General features: G+C 43.1%; 1 protein-coding gene across 1 annotated transcript in view; it reads right to left on the bottom strand.

The window, feature by feature from the left end:
• MDGA2 (MAM domain containing glycosylphosphatidylinositol anchor 2) overlaps positions 1 to 19,127 on the bottom strand; it is a 387,125-nt gene that overhangs the window by 77,956 nt on the left and 290,042 nt on the right. The window contains exon 9 of the mRNA XM_074869265.1: positions 4,637 to 4,906. Within this exon, the coding sequence (XP_074725366.1) occupies positions 4,637 to 4,906 (270 nt within the window). The remainder of the gene's footprint in view (positions 1 to 4,636; positions 4,907 to 19,127) is intronic.

Here is a 19,127-nt window from a genome sequence, read left to right as displayed (position 1 = left end):
TGTGCAGGCAAAAAGAGTACAAAGAATCTGTTGCCAAACAAGTTTTCTAAAATAGGATTTTTCCTTGTCGCTTTACATGAATCCCATGGAGTTTTTAAGAAAAAAAAAAAACAACTAAAATGGGAAGCTGCAAACAATATACACTTCTGTCCCTTAGTTCAGTGCAAAAGGCCTTCCCTAATAAAAAAGGATTAACGAAGCTATAAAACTTTAAATGGCAGAACACCGTTTAATTCAGCTAACAGGGCCATGGAGAAGAACTTGATATCCTGCAATTTCAAGTGTCTGCAATTTATTTTAAGGTGATGCCCTTGTGGCAAAAGCATCCCGGCTTTCACAAAAGGCTGGCTGGTAATTCTGATAGGATTTCAGCTCGATGCTGTACAGACCCCAGCAATATCACATATGGTGCCAAGGGCGAAGAAGAAACACCGAGGCAGAAATCGCTGAACAGGTTTCTAGCGAGGATGTTCCCGCAAGGCTACGTGAGGAATCGCACAGCTCCTGCTGGGGATGGATGCCGGATCATACAGAAGGGATGATTCAGTGTCCAGCTCCTCAGAGTCAAATTTCCTAAGGCATGGAGGAAAGGAAGGCAGGAGATGGGAGATCCTCAGGCAGACTGAGCAGACACCCCAAGCTAGACTGCGGATGGACGCAGGCGGGTATGTGCATGCCCCCAGGTTTGCTCACAGTGTGCTCTGCTCTCTCTTTAATTCAGTAATGCCAGGAAGCTCCAAAGAAAGGGAAAGCTGTGGTCATGCTGGTAGCTAACAATTATAACCTACATAATTACGAGTTGATTGGCTTGACGTTGCTCTTGGCCAGAAGCACTGAAAATGTGACGCAAGACTGGAGAAGTAAATAATTAAAGATTGGCTCGTTAATTAATGCAATATTTTATGGTGAAGAAAATCCACAAAACAGAACAACACAAAATCAATATTCAAAACCGTCTTCGCTCAATGGTGGGATCAGAAGTTAGTTGGTAAAAGTAACTATATCAACATAATGCCATTAGTAGCTTTCTTTACTACTACCCAGTGTTACGGTTACTAATTGAAATAGTATCTCACAAATTATATATAGCATTGTCAAGCCAGCACCATAAACCACGGACAGACAGATTGCACGATGTAATTTAAGCAAAGAATCATGCACGGGTGTGTATTTGGCCCCTTCAAACATACCGATTAAGCAGCCGCAAGAATTTAACAGGGATGAAACAAAATATTGTTTCCCTGACTTAAAAAAACCTCCTTGGACAGCAAATTTTGTGCACAATTCAGCCTGAGGCAGCCACCAGCACAGCAAATTGCAGCACAAGTGGTTAAAGCTTGCCAAAGTTATAAGCCGCCGAAGATAAAGTGTTATGCCAAGACTTGTCAGGTAACCTCAATTATGGGTAATCTTAATCCTAAACAGCTCCCCAGGTGCGCAGAATATTGTTAAACAACCCCCGCTGTAGCACCAGCCCTTCTGACAGCAACGCAAGGGCTTGCTTGATCAATCTCTTGCACGCTGAGAACCTAGAAAATATAGTTTAACCTTCCCTGCTTTAAGGAAGCCCAACTCGCTGGGGAAAAGGTGTCTCCAGGGTGGTCTGGGCTGGCAGGAGCCAGGATGTGACCCAGGGAGGGCTCAAGTCTGCCCAGTGAGGAGACTTTCCGGGGAGGAGGACCCTGCCAGCCTCCTCCAGCACTAAACTCCTTCCTCCACCTGCATGGAGGCTTCTCAATAGTCAGTGCCATTCATGACATTTTCTGCATTTTTTTTTTTTTTTTTTTTAATTTGCTTCCAGCCTTGGCAGGGTTTAACACCACACCACCTGAAATGTACTTCTTGTTGCTCTTTGGATGTGATATGCACTAACAACCACTGAGTAAAATATATAGCTAGCGAAGCTATGAGTAGCATGAACTCAACTTTGCTTTCCCACAAATACAATTTTGCTTGTATGTTCTTATTTATCTTTAAGACAGTAGCAGGTTAAATCTGCCTCAGATTGGCCCACCTGATATAAATTAACCCCCTTTTCCACATGTGATTTATTTTGCTTTCATCTTCTCAAATCTGGCTCAAAATACAAATGCAGTAAAAACAGGTTTTGCAAACTCTAGGGCCACTATAAATCTTTTAATCCAGGCTGCTTTTAATACTGTACTGAAAACCTTTCTCTTAGCATACCAATGCTTCTCTGCAGCCCCTGCAACGTGAGCATTGCAGCACACTGCTACTACATGAAAACCTGGAAATAAAACCAACTAAAAATGGGCTACAACTCCCATTATTCCACCCAAAAGAAAAGCTCTCCACTATCACCAGATTCCTGCCATCAGGTTATTTATGTGGCTTTTTTCTCCATGTGCGTGTCTAAGAAGTGACCTGTTTTTTTTCTGTATTCACATTCCTGGTGAAACGTAAGCCTCCTTTTTAACCACTTTGTCATTTTTCTTCCACACGCTTTCAGTTCCCCAGTGCTTTAACTTCATCTGTCCTGATGAGACTTGGGACCAGAATACAGCTGCTGCTCTTTCCTGAGAGCAGTTTCAACTCCACGTGTCAAAGAATATATTTATAAATATGTCAGTTTTAACCTTAAAAGACTAAGGAAAGCATGAAAGTAAAAATGTTACTTTCAGCATCCTTAATCCAACCATACAGCATAAATTCGCATAATGGTATAAACTAAAAATGAGCAAGGCACACGGAGGGCTGCAAGACAGAGTATATCATAAAACCATTTTAGTACTAATTTTCAGTTATGTGGCTTACTTTGGCATGGTAATAAATCACAGAAAGCCACTCAGATTGCCCCAGTCTTGGCAAAATAATTGCCTTAGAATAGGTTTCCACAGTATCAGGTCCAAAGCGTGATGAACAGTAAATTGAACTGCATTTACTCATTTGAGGAAAAAGACTGTTTCTCTAGTTTCCTTCGGAGCCACCTTTTGGATTGAAGTCCAAAGATTTGGAGAAGTTGGTGGCTGTGAAAAAACTTCGACGCAGGCTCTAAACAATAAATCAGCCAAAGGCTTGATTACATTTTGAAAGGAGCAGAGCCATCCGTCACTGGGGTGCACCCACCACATTTGTGCCGTGCACCATGTCCCGATGAAATCCCTGCCAACGAGATGCCATTCAGCTAACTCCAGAAGAGAAAAAAAAAAAGTATCCACATGAAAGCAGGCCCACATTTTTTTCCTATAAAATCAAATTTTACTGAAAAACACCGGGGAGCTGAATCGAATTGTTTCTTTTATTCCCACGACAGATGTGTACAGAGGGTCTACCCTGATATCCAGGACTTGTGCAGAACAGGGTCCCTGAAGGGGCTCTGCAGCTCATCCATTAAATCCATGCCCTTGCTGCTGGTATCAGTGAAGCTGAGAACAACTCCCATTTTCCTAAATAATGGCAGGGCTCAGGGAGCTGCCAAGTTGCCAGCAAACCCAAAAGCAAAACCTCATTTAGATTAGATTGTAGCTGGACCTGAGTTGATTAAACAAGAATAAAATCTCAACTAAGATAGGGGATCTTTCCTTCTAAGATAGCTCTCCTCTACATATTCTGAATTTCTTTTGTTGGTTTATTTTCCCATCACTCCTTTTCAAGCAGCTGATGGGAGGGATTTTGAGCTGAAATAGGGCTACACCTCCGACATCCTTAGGGAGGCTGGGACTGCTCGTGCTGACCTCCAGAGAGAGCCTATATAGGGCAAGTGGCTGGACACCTCTTTCAGCTGGTGCTGAGGAACAGGGGCTTCCTGACCCATCGCAGACCTTGGGAGGAGATGCTTCACTTACTAGAGATGCTTTTTTCCCTCCAGTGACTCTAAAAAGTGTCTGGACAACCAGCCTAGAGGGATGGGAACCTACAGCTGATGTGACTCCAGCGACCAGAGTATTTCAGCTTGGGCACAACATCTGCTGCAGGCACAAGGTGTTGCAGGATCAAGCAGCTGAGTCTTCAAGTCATGGTACCTAATTTCCAGTAGAGGAAGAATCAAGACTTTCACACCTACACACCCAGTTTAACATTTAAATCCAAGATACTGAAGATAAAAGACATATAAATTTTGTCTCAATCCAGTGCATTAATTACGCAACACGGAGTAGACCATGGCAGGGGTTGCACATCCTCCCCCAAGTCTGGGACCTTGTGTACTAACTTCACAAAGACCTTTGCTTTTTGAGAAAAGGAACAAATTTCCACACCCGTCCGTACTTGGGTAGCTTGAAGTGGCTTGAGACTGTGGTCTGCCCACCCCAGTCTCCGAGCTTGCTGAGTGTACCAAAAGAGAAGAAGAAATTGAAGCCTTATTGCAAACTTCAAAGAGAAGAAATTTGCTGCCTGACGACTCTCTCAAAAACATACTGACAATGCCGGCAGAGAAGGGATATTTACATTTTGCACATAAAAATCTTTATCCTCAAACCACTGAAATAAGCTAAATCTCCTATTTTGTTTCCCACCTCCCCAGAATCCAAACCAGATGCCTTAAGCCATGACTCTACTTTCAAGGATGTATCTCTTTGGTAATTCATTAGTTGACGCAGGAGTAGCATTACCCAACGCCACGCAAGCCTGCAGCACGCTCAGTCCATCACCTTGGCCAAGACACCGCCAAACCTACCTGTCACAAGGAAGCTGCACCGGCCAGCACCCGCTTCGTTGATGATGTTGCAGTTGTAGATGCCATAGCTGTCACGGGAGAGGCTGCTGACCGTGTACTCGGTGGAATCCTGCACGTCAAATTGGCCAGTGCGCAGCAGCTTGCTGCCCAGGCGCCACTCGTAGGTGAGGACCCGGGTGGGATACGCCCTCAGGACTCGGCAGCTCATGGTGATGCTCCGGCCTTGGCCTTGCCGAATCTCCAGAAAAGTGGGCTCCACAGCAGGGGGATCTGCAGGGGACAGGAAGGGAGAGCAGGAAACTTCTAAGAGAATTAGCGTGAGAGATGGAGTTGACCAGCCACTGCTGGAAGGTCAAAGCACCACAGCATAACCCAGCATCCACGAGAGGGGAACTCAATAACGGTCAGTATAGAGCCTCGATAGATACCGATCAGCCAGTGACAGAGATGTACACATCCACAGCATTGCGTTCTGCTTATTGACCTTTTCTGGGGAGTACTTAAAGACACTGTGCTGCCTCATCGACTTTATCACTCAAGATGCAGCGAGAGATCCCGTGCCCGTGCAGCCCAGGAGGCTCAGCCCTCCCGAGCCTCACAGAGGAACCACAGACTCCAACACACGGGCTTTCTGGAAGAGGAAGGGGGAGAAAATTTTTCACAGAAAGAGTGGTCAGACAGTGGAATAGGCTGCCCAGGGAGGGGGTGGAGTCACCATCCCTGGATGTGTTTAAGGGTCATTTAGATGAGATGTTGGGGGATGTGGTGTAGGGGAGAACTTTGTAGAGTTGGGCTGATGGTTGGACATGAGGAGCCGAAGGGTCTTTTCCAACCTGAATGATTCTGTGATTCTATCGCTCTATGAAAAGGAGATAAAAGCCTTGACTGGGTTTAGATAAAGCGCACAAGGCAACAACAACCCTGGCACAGAGTTGAGGCAGCGGTTCTGTGTTCAGTGGGGGACCTGACTGCAGTGGCAGAAGATGGATTGATGAAGCAGCACAGACACCCCTCCACAGTCCATCCCGGCAGCTGCCTTCAGGCTCCAAAAATATATATAATCATACATCAATCTTTTCTATCTACTCAACTGGTAGTTTTGATATTTCAGTAAGCACAGAATGGGCCCATTTTCCTATGACTTGAATTAAACTGCATTTTAAATAATTTAGATTTGCAGCTACAAACTGACAAACTTTTGATTCCAGTGAAATACAAAATAAATAAAATATAGCCTACATACTGTGCATGCAAAAACCTAACTTTACCCTCCGCTTTGCCTTTTGATAACTTAATCATTGCAGAAGAATAAGGGCAACCTGGACAGAATAATGTTGGCACTCAGCTCTTGTCAGCACAGTTATTTAGATCAGGTAACGTGCATGAGAAACGGGCATGTGCGTGCAATTGGATGCAAAACAGTGAGTGACAAGACACTGTGGTTCTTTAAAAAACACAGCTCATTTTTTAGCCCATGAGAAAGAAGAAATCCTGAAGGCCTCCTGTGCCAGTAAGATACATGAAATCTTTGCATCCATATTAAAAGAGCTGTCTTACAGACATAAAACATACAAATATAAAATGCCTGACAAGCTCTGCAAGAGAATGATCTTCACCGAGTCCACGCCGTGCTCTGTTCAGAAGGAGCTTTCTTTTACCATTATGTCTACAGGAGAATCTTGCCCTCAGGTTCATCATCGGTTGGTATCTCCATCACAGATACCAATAACCTTCAGACTCTTGATATTTATTTTCTTACATAGTGGTAGCTGTAAACAGATTTCCTCAGCTCCTGTAAATTAGGAACCATACTTGCACATATACTGCTGCTTGCCATCTCTTGCTTAGACAAGAATTCAGCTAAACACAGAGTACTTGAAATTAAGAGAAATTTTGGAGACTGCCATAGTAAGGCAACATTGTTCATGACATCCAGCTATCGTATTTGTAGCTCATTGCAGTAATCACCCTTTACCTGGTATCATGACCCAGGTTTGGAATTACGGGGAGAGGACTGCCACGATTTGGCAGCAAGGTGAGCAGAGGGGCAGAAGTGGTGAATAGCATCATGATGAAACAGCAGATATTAACTCTGAGGACAACTGCGCCTGACTGAGATTCCCCAAAAAATGACTAATGAAGAAGAGATGATGTGGAAACTACCAATTCAAAACCCCATCAATCCCAGCCTGACCTTTCGTCTTCGTAGACTAAATATCGTATGGCTTCGTATAATTCTGAAGCCAGATTCTTAACGGGTACATGGACTACAGCATAGCCACAGATAACTGCAAATAAAAGACCAGAAATCGTAAATCCTCAATACCGCAAGCCTTCTTTCCATTGATAATATCCCCCAATTTTGGGTCATCAGAAAATTCCATCACAGCGTGACTATTCTTTGTGCCCAGGTACAGAATAAAAACTACAAAAGAAGATAACTTCATGAGAAATTCCACTAGTCTCTCTCTCCAGCCTGATATTTGGCCTTTCAACGCAACCCAACAGTGTCTTCATCTGCCCTCACTGTACAATTTCTCCACCTTATTCTGCTTCACTAATAGTTTCCCAAGGCAGTAGCTTTGCAGGGAATTGTTGGCTTAAAGATAAGTGTTATTCTTGGGAAAGAAAATGTGCCAGATCTTCGCTTTCTTCTAAGGGAGAGCTGTTTAGCTAGTCAAGCCTGATCTGCCTTCACAGATTCTCTTATTTTCCTCTAACCACCCTGTTTTACAATTGCTCGTACTTTCCAGAAACCTTATAAATCATGAGATATAACGGATATCAGAGAAATTACTAATCAAATTTACTACTATTTACTATTATCCAGTCATTTCTCAACCCTGAGAAGTAAACTCTCCGGGTTTTCTTTCCATTTCAGCTGTGATAATTCCATATCCATAATCTCTTCAACCCTATTTCCTTTACCCTCACAGCCAGCACCATAATATACTTTCAAATCCAGGTAAAATTATCACCAACTTTAAGCTGGACACAGATGAGCAGATAAAATGATACAGCATAAGGATGCTCAAACACCATCTGCCTGAAGACCCTCCTGGCCCAGCATCCTCCACTGGTCCTGAATGCCTGGGGGTGAGGGAGAGCACCGAGGGCACTGGTGAGTTCGGGACAGGAACTTTCTGAAAGCTCTGCGCGTGATGTGTTAAACCGCCTCTAACGGATGATTTTGTTATCATTTCCCCCCATTGCTTATAAACCCATTTGAACATCCAAAATTTGCCTACAATTTGCAATGATGTCCTTTTGTTTGTTTTGCTGCTTCCATCTGATGCACCATATTCAGTGAACAATAATTCTCCGTTCACCTCTCCATGGCAGCTCTGCTTTAATGACTTTCAGCATATATTGGTATTCAGTCTCCTCTTTCTTCTTCCCCTGCTTTATTTACTTATAAGATACTTTTAGCCTTATAAATAGCTTTTAAATGAAAGTTTCCTCTGCCTTTAAGGTCAAAATAGTCTTTAATATACAGAATTTTCATCTATCCATGAACAGATGATACGCAGTGACAGAAAAAGAAAATTAACTTTGGTTGCTCATTTCAGAGTTACAGTTTTGCAGGTAATAACTTTAATGGAAAAGGAAAGGGATGATAAAAACTACAATATATGATAGTAGCCAGAGCTCACAGCTTATTTTTCTGTTTTTTGTTTTTACAAGATAGTGACTTCGCAGCCAGTGAAGGTGCTAGTGTCTCAGCCATCTTCTGAGAGTAACGATGTTCAGAAGTAAACTTATTCTGTAGCTGTTCGGAACTTATGAGCGTTTAATTCATTTGTATTAGCTCTTCCCTAAGGTTTTAGCAATTTGATTTAATTTACTTTGCTGTTCTTATTCCTATCTTTCATAATTCTAGTATTAATTTTTGAAAAATATATGGAAAAGCCGCAAAGAGAGTACAGTTCATTCTCTTAAACAATTATCTGTGGGAAGCAAACAGTCTGAAGTTAAAACAGGTTTTATATTAATGTTTAATTAATTTTTTTAGCCTAAGTACATTCACGTCTTAAGGATTATAAAATGGAAAAAGAAGACTCCCTAGCTATCAAGAGAAATGACAGCAAGGATGCTTGTTTGTTTTAAACCAGACAGCTGCTCTTCGTGGTGCGGTTCCTACCATGGTCTTTATTGTAAGATTTGTTAAAGGGAAAACATACAATTCAGTGAATTTATTTTGACTGTGTGGCCTCGAGCAGAGAATTTACCTGCTGATTTGATTTCTCCAATTTGCATTCTAGCCTAAGCAGATTAATTATTTTCTCTCTCCCAGCTCTAGCAACAGGAATAAATATGAAAAACTGATGCCTCTGCCTCAGCGTCTGTTGTCTTTCTGGCCACTTTTTATTTGATTCACCCAACAGAAATGTTATTCTAACAACAATCTAGGTCAGCTACAGAGAAGGAGCAACCTTTAAATACTCTTGGGGTAGGATTTGCACCACAGAAAACAAGATCAGTAAATGAAAAAATCAGGCCAGGTGACACCATCTTATCAGGGGGCTGAGAGTCTCGGTGGGCAGGGGACCACACCACTGCCTTGCAGACCAACCTGCAATGGACTGGGCGATGTGGGAGGTGGGACTCACACCCTCCCAGCCAGAAAATGGTGCTAAACCACCACGTATTTAAAATACCAGTGAAGCTGAGACGATTTAAGCAAGCACTGTTTCCAATATCTGATTGAAACATAAAATAAATTATTTTATTGCCTGAGGGAGGTGCAGCGGAAAGTCAGGGTCATTCTAGCTTAAAAAGGCAGCCTTTCTTCTTTCTTTTTTTTTTTTTAAAGTTATTGAGAGCATTTTTGCCTGTGAGGGAAATTTACTTGCTAGGATTTGTATCCTGGCTGGTAATGAAGGCTTGGGCTAGGCAGTCAATTTTTTTTTTTTTTTTTTTATTTTGTGTCTACGCCTGTGCCCTGATATATCATGCCCAGGCTCTGAAGATTACTCTCAGGAAAATGGTGTGACATTTCTTCAACTTCCAGCAGAGGCAGCACTTCATCTCCCAGGCCACATCAGTGAGTATTTTATAGGTTACAAAGTAGGTATTACATATTATGTTGTTAGCAATGGGGTTTGTGTGCTTTTATAACAAAAAAAATGATTCATTGATACATATGTGTAAATATACCAGAATTGGATGCACGGGAGTCTGCTATCTGAGATGTGCTTGTATAGATCAATAGAGTGAATATAACATATATAATGTCTACTTAAATATTTTAATGGGTTTTACCTTCCTCCACTACTATTTGCTCTGAACCTAAAAATAAAGAAATTCTGTGCACTTTTGTTTGATATACAGCTCTGCAGACTTCCTCAGCAAAGCTGCTCAGAGAAGCCGCACTGCTGGAGTCCCTGTAGCAGACAGTCAGTAGATTTGACAGTAAAGCTGTTTTTCCTCTTTTTTTCTTTTTTTTCCAGTTCTAACAAGGTACCTTAGCAAAAGGCCTTAAAAAAAACCCCAAGCTCCCATGGATTAGGGTGCACAGGTGTGGGTGGGGGAGTCTTCTTGTGTATTCATAAAAGACCTGAAGACAGGAGATATGGGGAAAGAAGAGCTGCTGAGGTCACAGTACCTGGGATGTTGGCAGGTGTTGGTGGGGCTCCCAAAGATGCTCAAAGACACGCGCTGCTCACCTTCACGGGCAGCACGGCAGGCTGCAACACTGGGGATTTACATCTGAACCTGGCTAAGAGCGGCTGCAGAAGAATACTGCAATATTGAGTAAATCAGTAATAAAACCCTCTCACGTAATTAATTGATCAGTTGCAAAGGAAAACCCAGCTCCTAATGAAGTCCAATCTAATGGAGCCTAATCAAGTGGTGCCTTTCAGGAAGGAGATCTTAGAGCTGCCCTGGATATTTCTCTGAAGACAGCTCACTGTTCATTAACGGCGCAAACAGCCAACGATGTCCAGAGCTAACTGAAAGGAAGAGACCCAGTGAAGCTATCGTGCAGCAGGTTTAAGGCAAATGTCGGGAAATATTCCTTTAGACAAAGCACTGCAGCCATTTGGACAACTCATTGCCATTTTTTGTTCTGGAGGTTAAAGCCAGAACAGAGTCAGACCCAGCCGGGCATGATACGCCTACGAGCGGCTGTTAAAACCGGTGGTGGGAATACAGCCTCCAGCAGATCACTGGATGCTGAAACATGCTGGGGAAAGATCTCTCTATTCATCTGCACTGCAGGACTCATTACGATGCTGGCAAAGCCTTACACGATTTCCACCCCTCCGCAGTCGTTATTCCCATGTCTCTCCATCCTCCAGCTGTTCTTTCCGGGCGCCTCCAGCTATTCTGAGGATTATTTTCATATGCAATTGAAAACTAAAATGAAATGGCACTTTAAGCTTTCCAGGTCCTGACTTGGTTTTATTTAACGCAGTAGAAAACAAACCATCACCAAAAAATAAATTCAAATCAGCTTCCTGGCTATTGTGGAGAAGCAGCCAGACTGATGGTAAGGGCTGGAGAGCTCCAACAGTGCTCCCTTCCAAGGGATTTGTATAAATACTCAGCCGGGACCATTAAACTGCTCTCAACCCAGCTCTGCTAAAACAAACTACCCACTAAAAACCCTCTGATGGCAAAGGATGCGCCAAGCAGCACGGCTGGGAGCAGACAGCAGCTCTGCCTGCAGCATCCACCCTGTCAAACCTCCTCCGCTGTGCTCCTCTGGTGATGAAACCAAACCCCCCAAAGCCCAGGACCCTCTGCCTGGGGAGGCAGGGGAAGGGGAAGCACCTTCGCTTGCCCGTCTGCTCTGTTAGGAGCCGCTGGAGAGCTGCCTCTGCTTTGGGCTCTGCAAAAACTCTATGAGTCAGTCCTCTCCCGGTGCCATATAAAATTGCTCTCAGATATGAGAATGGTGGAAGCACTATGCAAGTCTAGACAGTTAAATTATTTAGTCTTTACAACTCTTAAGTGATTTACAGCTGCTGTTATCCCTTTATACAGGCAGGGCATGATCTCCATGAAAATGCCTCCAACAACTTCCAGAAGTAGCTGGATAACAGAGCATCTCAACCCCAGCCCATCTGCACCTTTCTGAAGATAAATAAACACTGTATTTCTCTATATAAATAAAAATCAAATATGCACACATTTGAAAAAAATAATAATAAGCCCTGTAAACTATAAATAACATTACAGTTTAAGGTAACAAAATGTGGGGTTTGGTGGCAGAACTGAGATTATGGGACATAATATTCCCTTGGTTCCCACAGAGGTCTGCAGAAAGCAAAAGCATATATATGAAAATAAGTGGGGGAAAAAAGAAAAAAGCATAGGCTCTGTTTTGTGAAGAAGTTGAGAGATCCTAATAATGCTGAAGAGTTAAGCAAAAACCAACTGTGAAAATACTCTTCTGAGGCAATAGGAATCTTCTTACAGTGCTGGCCTTACAGATCTTGCTCAGTGTTTTTACCTAGGCAGAAAATTCAACGGGATTTGACCAGATTTTAAAAGTACATTTCAGAATTACTGTATTTCTGGAGTCTATACTGTAGTCAAATTTGCGGTTTTACTTAGCGACTCAGTTGGATGTGGAGGGGACTGAGTGAAACCTGAGAGCCAGGACACAGAGAAAACCAGACTAGATGGCCAGAGAGCTTCAGGAAACTTGAGTATGTAATGATTGTGATCCCCATGAAAATGACAACAGTAATTTTCCAGCCAGAGCTCGGATACAGATATTACAACCTTGGGTAATGGATTTATTTCAGTGAAATGAAAACATTATGTCCGGAAATGGAAAAAATCATTTGCACATCTACCCGTAAATTAAAATAGAATTGAAAAACCAACCTGGAACCATGCATTCAGAGCCCTGTGCACAGAAAACAACCCACGGCATGCCAAGGGGAATCCCTATTTGCATGGAAATTCACTTTCTAGATGTGACACCATAGAAGTTTTCTGAACTTTTTGGACCATTGGACAACCACCGAGCCTCAGTGTTTCTCCTCGGTGTGGTCAGGCAGGAGCAGTGCTAGGGAAGGGAGCGGTAAATGAGCTGTCTTTCTGAAGCACACCTTTGATAATTAGAGCTAATTAGGATAGGTAGCACCTAGACCAACAAATGGAGGAGGGAACATTCACATTTACAGTGTTTATCAATCATTGCTTTTACAATATACCACTGGCACTTGAAAAATACCCTAACAGGCTATTTTTAAAAATACATACCTACCACAAATTACTGTATTCTCATCAGTCCTTAAAAAACACCTTATGCAGGAAACATCTCAGTACTCAGGGCAGGTGCGCAGCTGGCATGAATAGCCAGGGCGCTGGGGGTTTCATCAGATACACCTATGGGTGCCGGCTGAGCATCTGCCCCAAGCTCTTACTCAGTTTCTGTCTACTTTCCCAAATCCTCATGAAGTAGCTTTCAGAGATCCTTTTCTTGTTGCGAGACTGTTGAAAAATATTTAAAAAAACTTTTATATGGAAACAAAAAGGAAAAGGGAAGATTGTTGCCTGTGGTAGAACTATTTCAGGTAGATTTTCACACAGAATCTCAGAATCATCCCGGGTGGAAAAGACCTTGTAGAATCATCCAGTCCAACCATTAACCTCGCACTGACAGTTCCCAACTACACCGTATCCCTTCACTACAATAAAAACTGAGTAATATATAAAAAAATAAAAAAGGTATATTTTAAAATAAATAAATCACCAACATTTATACTTAAAAAACCCCCAAACAAACCTAGAAAACTAACTAGATATCTTAGAAACTACATGGGTAACCTCAATCCTGCAAACTTGGCAGTGAGCATGCCAAGCCCCGCATCGGCTGTGCCAGCACCTCTGGTTTGCTGTCAGGTCCATCCCTCGGTCACCCGCATCCATCGGTGTGTCTCTCCCTTGGCTGAAACCCCCATCACACGCTCTCCGGGGCAGGACCCGTTCTACCGAGTAACACGGCTGTCATCCACACAGCGCGACACCGCCACGGCAGTGATTACAACTGTCAGAGAACATGCTAATAAATGAAATATGACAGCACTAACAAGTATGCAAACATTTTCCTCTGAGCCTGGCAATACTCTGTGTTGCCAAATTCAGTTTATAAGCAGTAATTATTCTGGAAAAAGGAGAACAGGGGAGGTGCATTGCCTTAGCACGCACAGATCTCTGTATGCCAGGAAGAGGAAGCTGAGAATTATATTACAGCCACTCAGGTAATAAGATCTATTTATTTTAGGTTATAGTGGTAAATTTAGCAGCCCTACCCATGTACAAAGGGTCAGAGAAATAAAAATCTGCTTTTACTCTCTAGCTTTTTTTTTAAAAAAAAAAAAACAACTTTTTCTCCAAATGAGGATAATTACTATTGCTCGCAGAGGATTCTTTACTTGACAAGTAAGTTGAGTCTTGGAGCAAATTCCCTTCCAGCAATTCTGGAGGCAGAGAGGACTGTTCAGCTCTCACCCCAAAAGCGTAGGGAGCACATTCATGCGTTTCCTCGCTGTGGAAGAGGTCAGAGATGAGCAACGCTCTGCCCAAGCTGCACTGTAAGGGTGATGCTCTGAGTCTCTCCTAGGCTCCTGTAGGGTGACAGTCACGGAGAACTGTATGGGGGAAATAATATATGAAAATGGGGAAGCTCCTGAATCTAACTCCTTCCAGATAAACATGATGGTGTGCATTATCACCTACTTCCCCCCCCTGCCCCCCCCCAGTTGTAAAATTAATGTTAAATAGCAGTTTTCATTGATAGTGCTCAACAAGAACTGTCTTCAACATATCTCAATGGAAAATTGACTTTCCCCTAAATAATTTTCTTTTTCATCAAGCTGCTATTTTCTTCTTACAAAGTCAGGATCATCTGAAGCTCATCAGTGTCTAATTAGTTTTCAGATTATATTGGTTAAAACCAATAGTGGTTTTCTTTGTTAGTGAATGCTCGAACACTTCTGTGGAGAGGGTCTAACAGATTCTCACAGTGAAAAACTTGCCGTTTTCTGCTCCAGGACTCTTAACAGTATAAATTAGACAAGGCCTGTGGGGACAGCATTCAGTGAGAGCTGGAAAGGTGAAAGAGGGAGCCTGAGCTCACAGCAGCGAAAGGTCACAGGAGACACAAGTCGCCAGTGCTTTTTTAGGTGCTTTCCATACTCTGTTTAATATACCAAAACTGAAATAACAGCAGCCTGGTGGGGAAGCTGCGCTGACACCGCTATGTCACGCGAAACCTGTCTGACATCCTAGAGGATGTAACAGGGTAAAATCAGCAAGAAAAAGGACTCCTCTTAAATATATCATTCTTGTCTTGACATCCAGCCAGTGTCCCGGAGGAGGCATCTCTCAGAGGACATGTGGCAGGGCTGAGTTTCAGGTAAGAGTGAGCCGTGACCCCCCCAAAGAACCAGGGAATGCTCCCACTAGAGCTGCAAGCCAAAACCATGTATTACCTTCAGGGTCATTATGACAGAGACATGCCAGTGGGTAACTTCGGTTAGCTAGCGCAGGGAGGTGATCTCTCCTCCTAAACACAGACAAGACCTGCACGAAGAAGTCAGAAGACCTGACACACCCTGGTGTTTATTCCTGGCACACAAAGTGTTGCACATCACCTTATCTACAGCACCGAGACTGGCTCTCAACTTCACCCAGCCAGGGGACAGCATATACCAGACTGAGCTTTCGATAGAGTCTAAAGTTTTCCAGCTAATCTAAACTTCAGACCTAACAAGGTCTAAATTTTAAGTCAGATGGATTTTGAGTTGGGTAGACTTCAGAGTAATTTGTCTTTTTTTTTTTTTTTTTTTCCACTGGCTGCACCAGCCCATGTTAGTGTGAGGTTTGCAGAAGGGTTTACAATCGCAGAAGCCTAGTCACCACTCTCAAGAATTTGATAACTTTGATTTTGCAGTTCAAGTTGCATCTGCTGGCTGTAGGCATTTGCTGGGATTTTCCTGGCTGATGCCTCTGTCCTGGTCTGGTTTCTTGAGAAGACAATAAATTTTCTGAAAATACTGAACCAGCAGCAAGCGTCACACAGCAGCTCTGAGTTTTATAAGATCAAATATTTGTGCTAAAACACGTGAAACTTTTGCAAGTGAAAAATATTCAAATGAGTAAACAAACAAGAAATAACTTAGGACTAAAGCTGCAACATTAATTTCCCCACATATCTGCAAATCATTATTTGCTTTATTTGACTAGCTGTAGCGAGAATGTGATTGTTGAATAATGATGAGCTTCTTTAAAAAGCCATGAAGTGGGTATAATCCACAGTCTTTCAATAGCGTCTACTCTGTTGATGATCTTTTATGGGCTATGCTGCTCTTCCTTATATTTTGTGAAATGAAAATTGTAATGTCTGAAACTATAAATCTTGAACACTACTGTGGCAACTCTTTCTATCTTAAAAGATGTCACGAAGGAAGCAGTGTCTTAACCCTTAACAGCTGTGCCTCCCTCTGCACAGGCAAGTTGTGGCCCCCAAATTTGCCTCTCCCCTCCCCAGGACTGAAGAACATCTCTGGTGAAGCAGGGACCCACTGGTGACACCCCGCAGCCCACATGCTTTGCAGAGAGCTAGCTGGGAAAAACTCTTTTAACTTATTTTAAAGCATTTTTCAGCTGAAGAGATACTGCACACAAACATCATCTGCCAACTTTGCGGGGAGGTCTGAGTTGTATTTAGTTTTGCTAGCCGTGCACTTGGTCTCAAAGTGTTTTATGGACTCATAAAAGAGACTGCAATCCCACAACAACGCTGTGATGCAAAACAAAGGCTGTATGTCCCCATCCTGCGTAGCCATCGCACTGTGCATGGCTGCAAGCCACGGGAGTTGCCTCTGCTCGGAGCTGCTCCCCACCAGCAGCTGACGGTCATAAATCAGGGCATTTGTTTTGGAAGTGGATGAACAAGTTGTGGAAAAAAAAAAAAAAATGGCACTGAAGATTTGTCAAACCCCAGGAAGCTTGCTTTAAATTCAGATATGGGGGGGAAAGATTTCCATACCCGTCTCTTGTTCTCCCTGGAGCAGACTTCCCGCAGTTACCAAAGGGCTGACCTACCCGGAGATCAACTCAAAGCAACATCTAAAAGGAGTCCTACCAGAACCGCCTTTCTGTTGCACCTCAGTGTGGTCTCGTCACGTCCATTCTTCCAGACCAGCCCTAACCAAACTGCTGTTGATCAAATCTTCCCCTTCCCTGCTGCTAAAACTATATTGTTTCCCCTGTTCAAATGTCTTCACAGGCCTCCTGGATATTTAATCAGTGAATACAAGCTCCTCAGCTGGGGAGAAACTCAAGATTCAATGTGACTTTAAAGAAACTGGCAACATAACGACCTGATTAGACATGGGAACAGTTATTATTATTTTAGTACCAGACTTGCTGTCTCTCTCCATTACCTGTCCTCTAGTTGCTTATTTTCCCTGTTCTACAAGATGTACCCTTCCAGTTACTAGGGGGAACTCCCACCTCAGACCTCAAAAAAACCCACAAAACCCTGCTGCCTTGCAAAGACCAGAAAGGTCTCTGCTTCTTCTCAGGCCAATTTTTGATGTCTGAAGATAATTTAATATCTCTCTTCCAGAATTTTTTTTTTTTAGGTAGGTTAAGATGGAAACTGAAAAACAAACAAACCAAACTCACATAAACATAAAAGAATTAATGGAAATAGTACATAATATTTATTAAAACATATTGGTTTAACTCCTATTAAATCTTATATGCCTTTCTAAGAGATAATCAAATAAACATTCAGGTAGACTAAGTAAAAATGTTAATTTTAGAATTAAGAGATCCCCAATTCACACATATTATTTATTTCCTTAAAAGTCATCCAGAAAATAACTACAAGATTTAAATATGTCACTGTTAAATATTATACTGCTTCAATCAAAAATCCCTAGGATTTAATTGCAAAGAACAATTTTCATAGTGGTTAAAGAAAACTACCTCATGAAAGGTTAAAGAAAACTTTAACACACTTTATCACTTACATACTCAAATAACATCTACTATTCACTTAGTATTTGCTATCTGCTGTATCAAGCAACCTTCTTAAAAGCCTAACTGCAAATATTGAAAAAGATCTTCCCCTGCCTGGTGCCTCTGAACCAGGGCACTCAGCTCCCCTCCCTTAGCGATCCAGACAGGTGTCTACACCCGCGCTCTTCACTGAAGTGACTCATACCAGTTCCCTTGAAATATTTAGCAGTAAAATCAGTTTTTTAGGCCACTCAGTCCCATAATAAGCACTTCATAATTTCATAGAATCATAGAACCATAGCATGGTTTGGCTTGGAAGGATCATCTAGTTCTGACCCCCCTGCCATGGGCAGGGACACCTTCCACTAGCCCAGGTTGCCCAAAGCCCCGTCCAACCTGACCTTGAACCCTTCCAGGGAGGGGGCAGCCACAGCTTCTCTGGGCAACCTGTGCCAGGGCCTCACCACCCTCACAGGGAAGAATTTCTGCCTTAGATCTCATCTAAATCTCCCCTCTGTCAGTTTAAAACCATCACCCCTCATCCTATCCTTACCCCCCTGATCAAGAGTCCCTCCCCCCTTTCCTGTAGCCCCTTTCAGTCCTGGGAGGCCACTCTAAGGTCTCCCCAGAGCCTTCTCTTCTCCAGCTGAACCCCCCAACTCTCTCAGCCTGTCCTCACAGGGGGGTGCTCCAGCCCCCCGAGCATCTTCATGGCCTCCTCTGGCCCCGCTCGAGCAGGTCCGTGTCCTTCTGCTGTTGGTGCCCCCAGAGCTGGACCCAGCACTGCAGGGGGGTCTCACAGAGCGGAGCAGAGGGGGAGAATCCCCCCCCCTCGCCCTGCTGCCCACACTGCTCTGGGTGCAGCTCAGCACACGAGTGGCTTTCTGGGCTGTGAGCACACGTTGCTGGCTCACAGTCAGTTTTCCATCTATTAACACTCCCAAGTCCTTCTTCACAGGGCTGCTCTCCATCCATTCCTTGCCCAGCCTGGATTTGTGCTTGGGATTTTTTGCAGGATCATGCCCTATAATACTGGGCACGTACAGAGCCGAGAGTATGCCCTGCCCAAAGCACCCCTCTGAAATGCAAGCACTAAGAAACAGCATGAATTGGGGAAGTTAGGGCGCACATCACAAACTTGCATGGTGCAAAGAAGCAACGTGCCAACGGGGAGCAGTTGTACTACACGCAGTGCTGAACAGCCAATAAATCTCTGGCTGTGCCCCATGCCTGCTTCCCAAGTTCAGCACAGACTCAAATGCATTAGGACAAAGGCAGGCTTTGGAACCATTATCACCAATACTCACATTGAATCCATATCTTTTACTGAATTATTTTTCTGGTCACCATCTGGTCCTTCAATAAAAGTAAGCTCTGTCAATCTATATGATTTCCTTTATTTCAGTCAGAGAAGCACAAGCATATTTCAGTTATTAAAGGTCTTCCTGCTCTATGCTTTTGTATTTTTAGTTAAAGTTCTTTGGAAATATTAGATACT

This window comes from Strix uralensis, chromosome 4, assembly GCF_047716275.1.
Source record: "Strix uralensis isolate ZFMK-TIS-50842 chromosome 4, bStrUra1, whole genome shotgun sequence".
Lineage (NCBI taxonomy): Eukaryota > Metazoa > Chordata > Aves > Strigiformes > Strigidae > Strix > Strix uralensis.
This window is presented reverse-complemented; position numbering and strand designations above follow the sequence as displayed.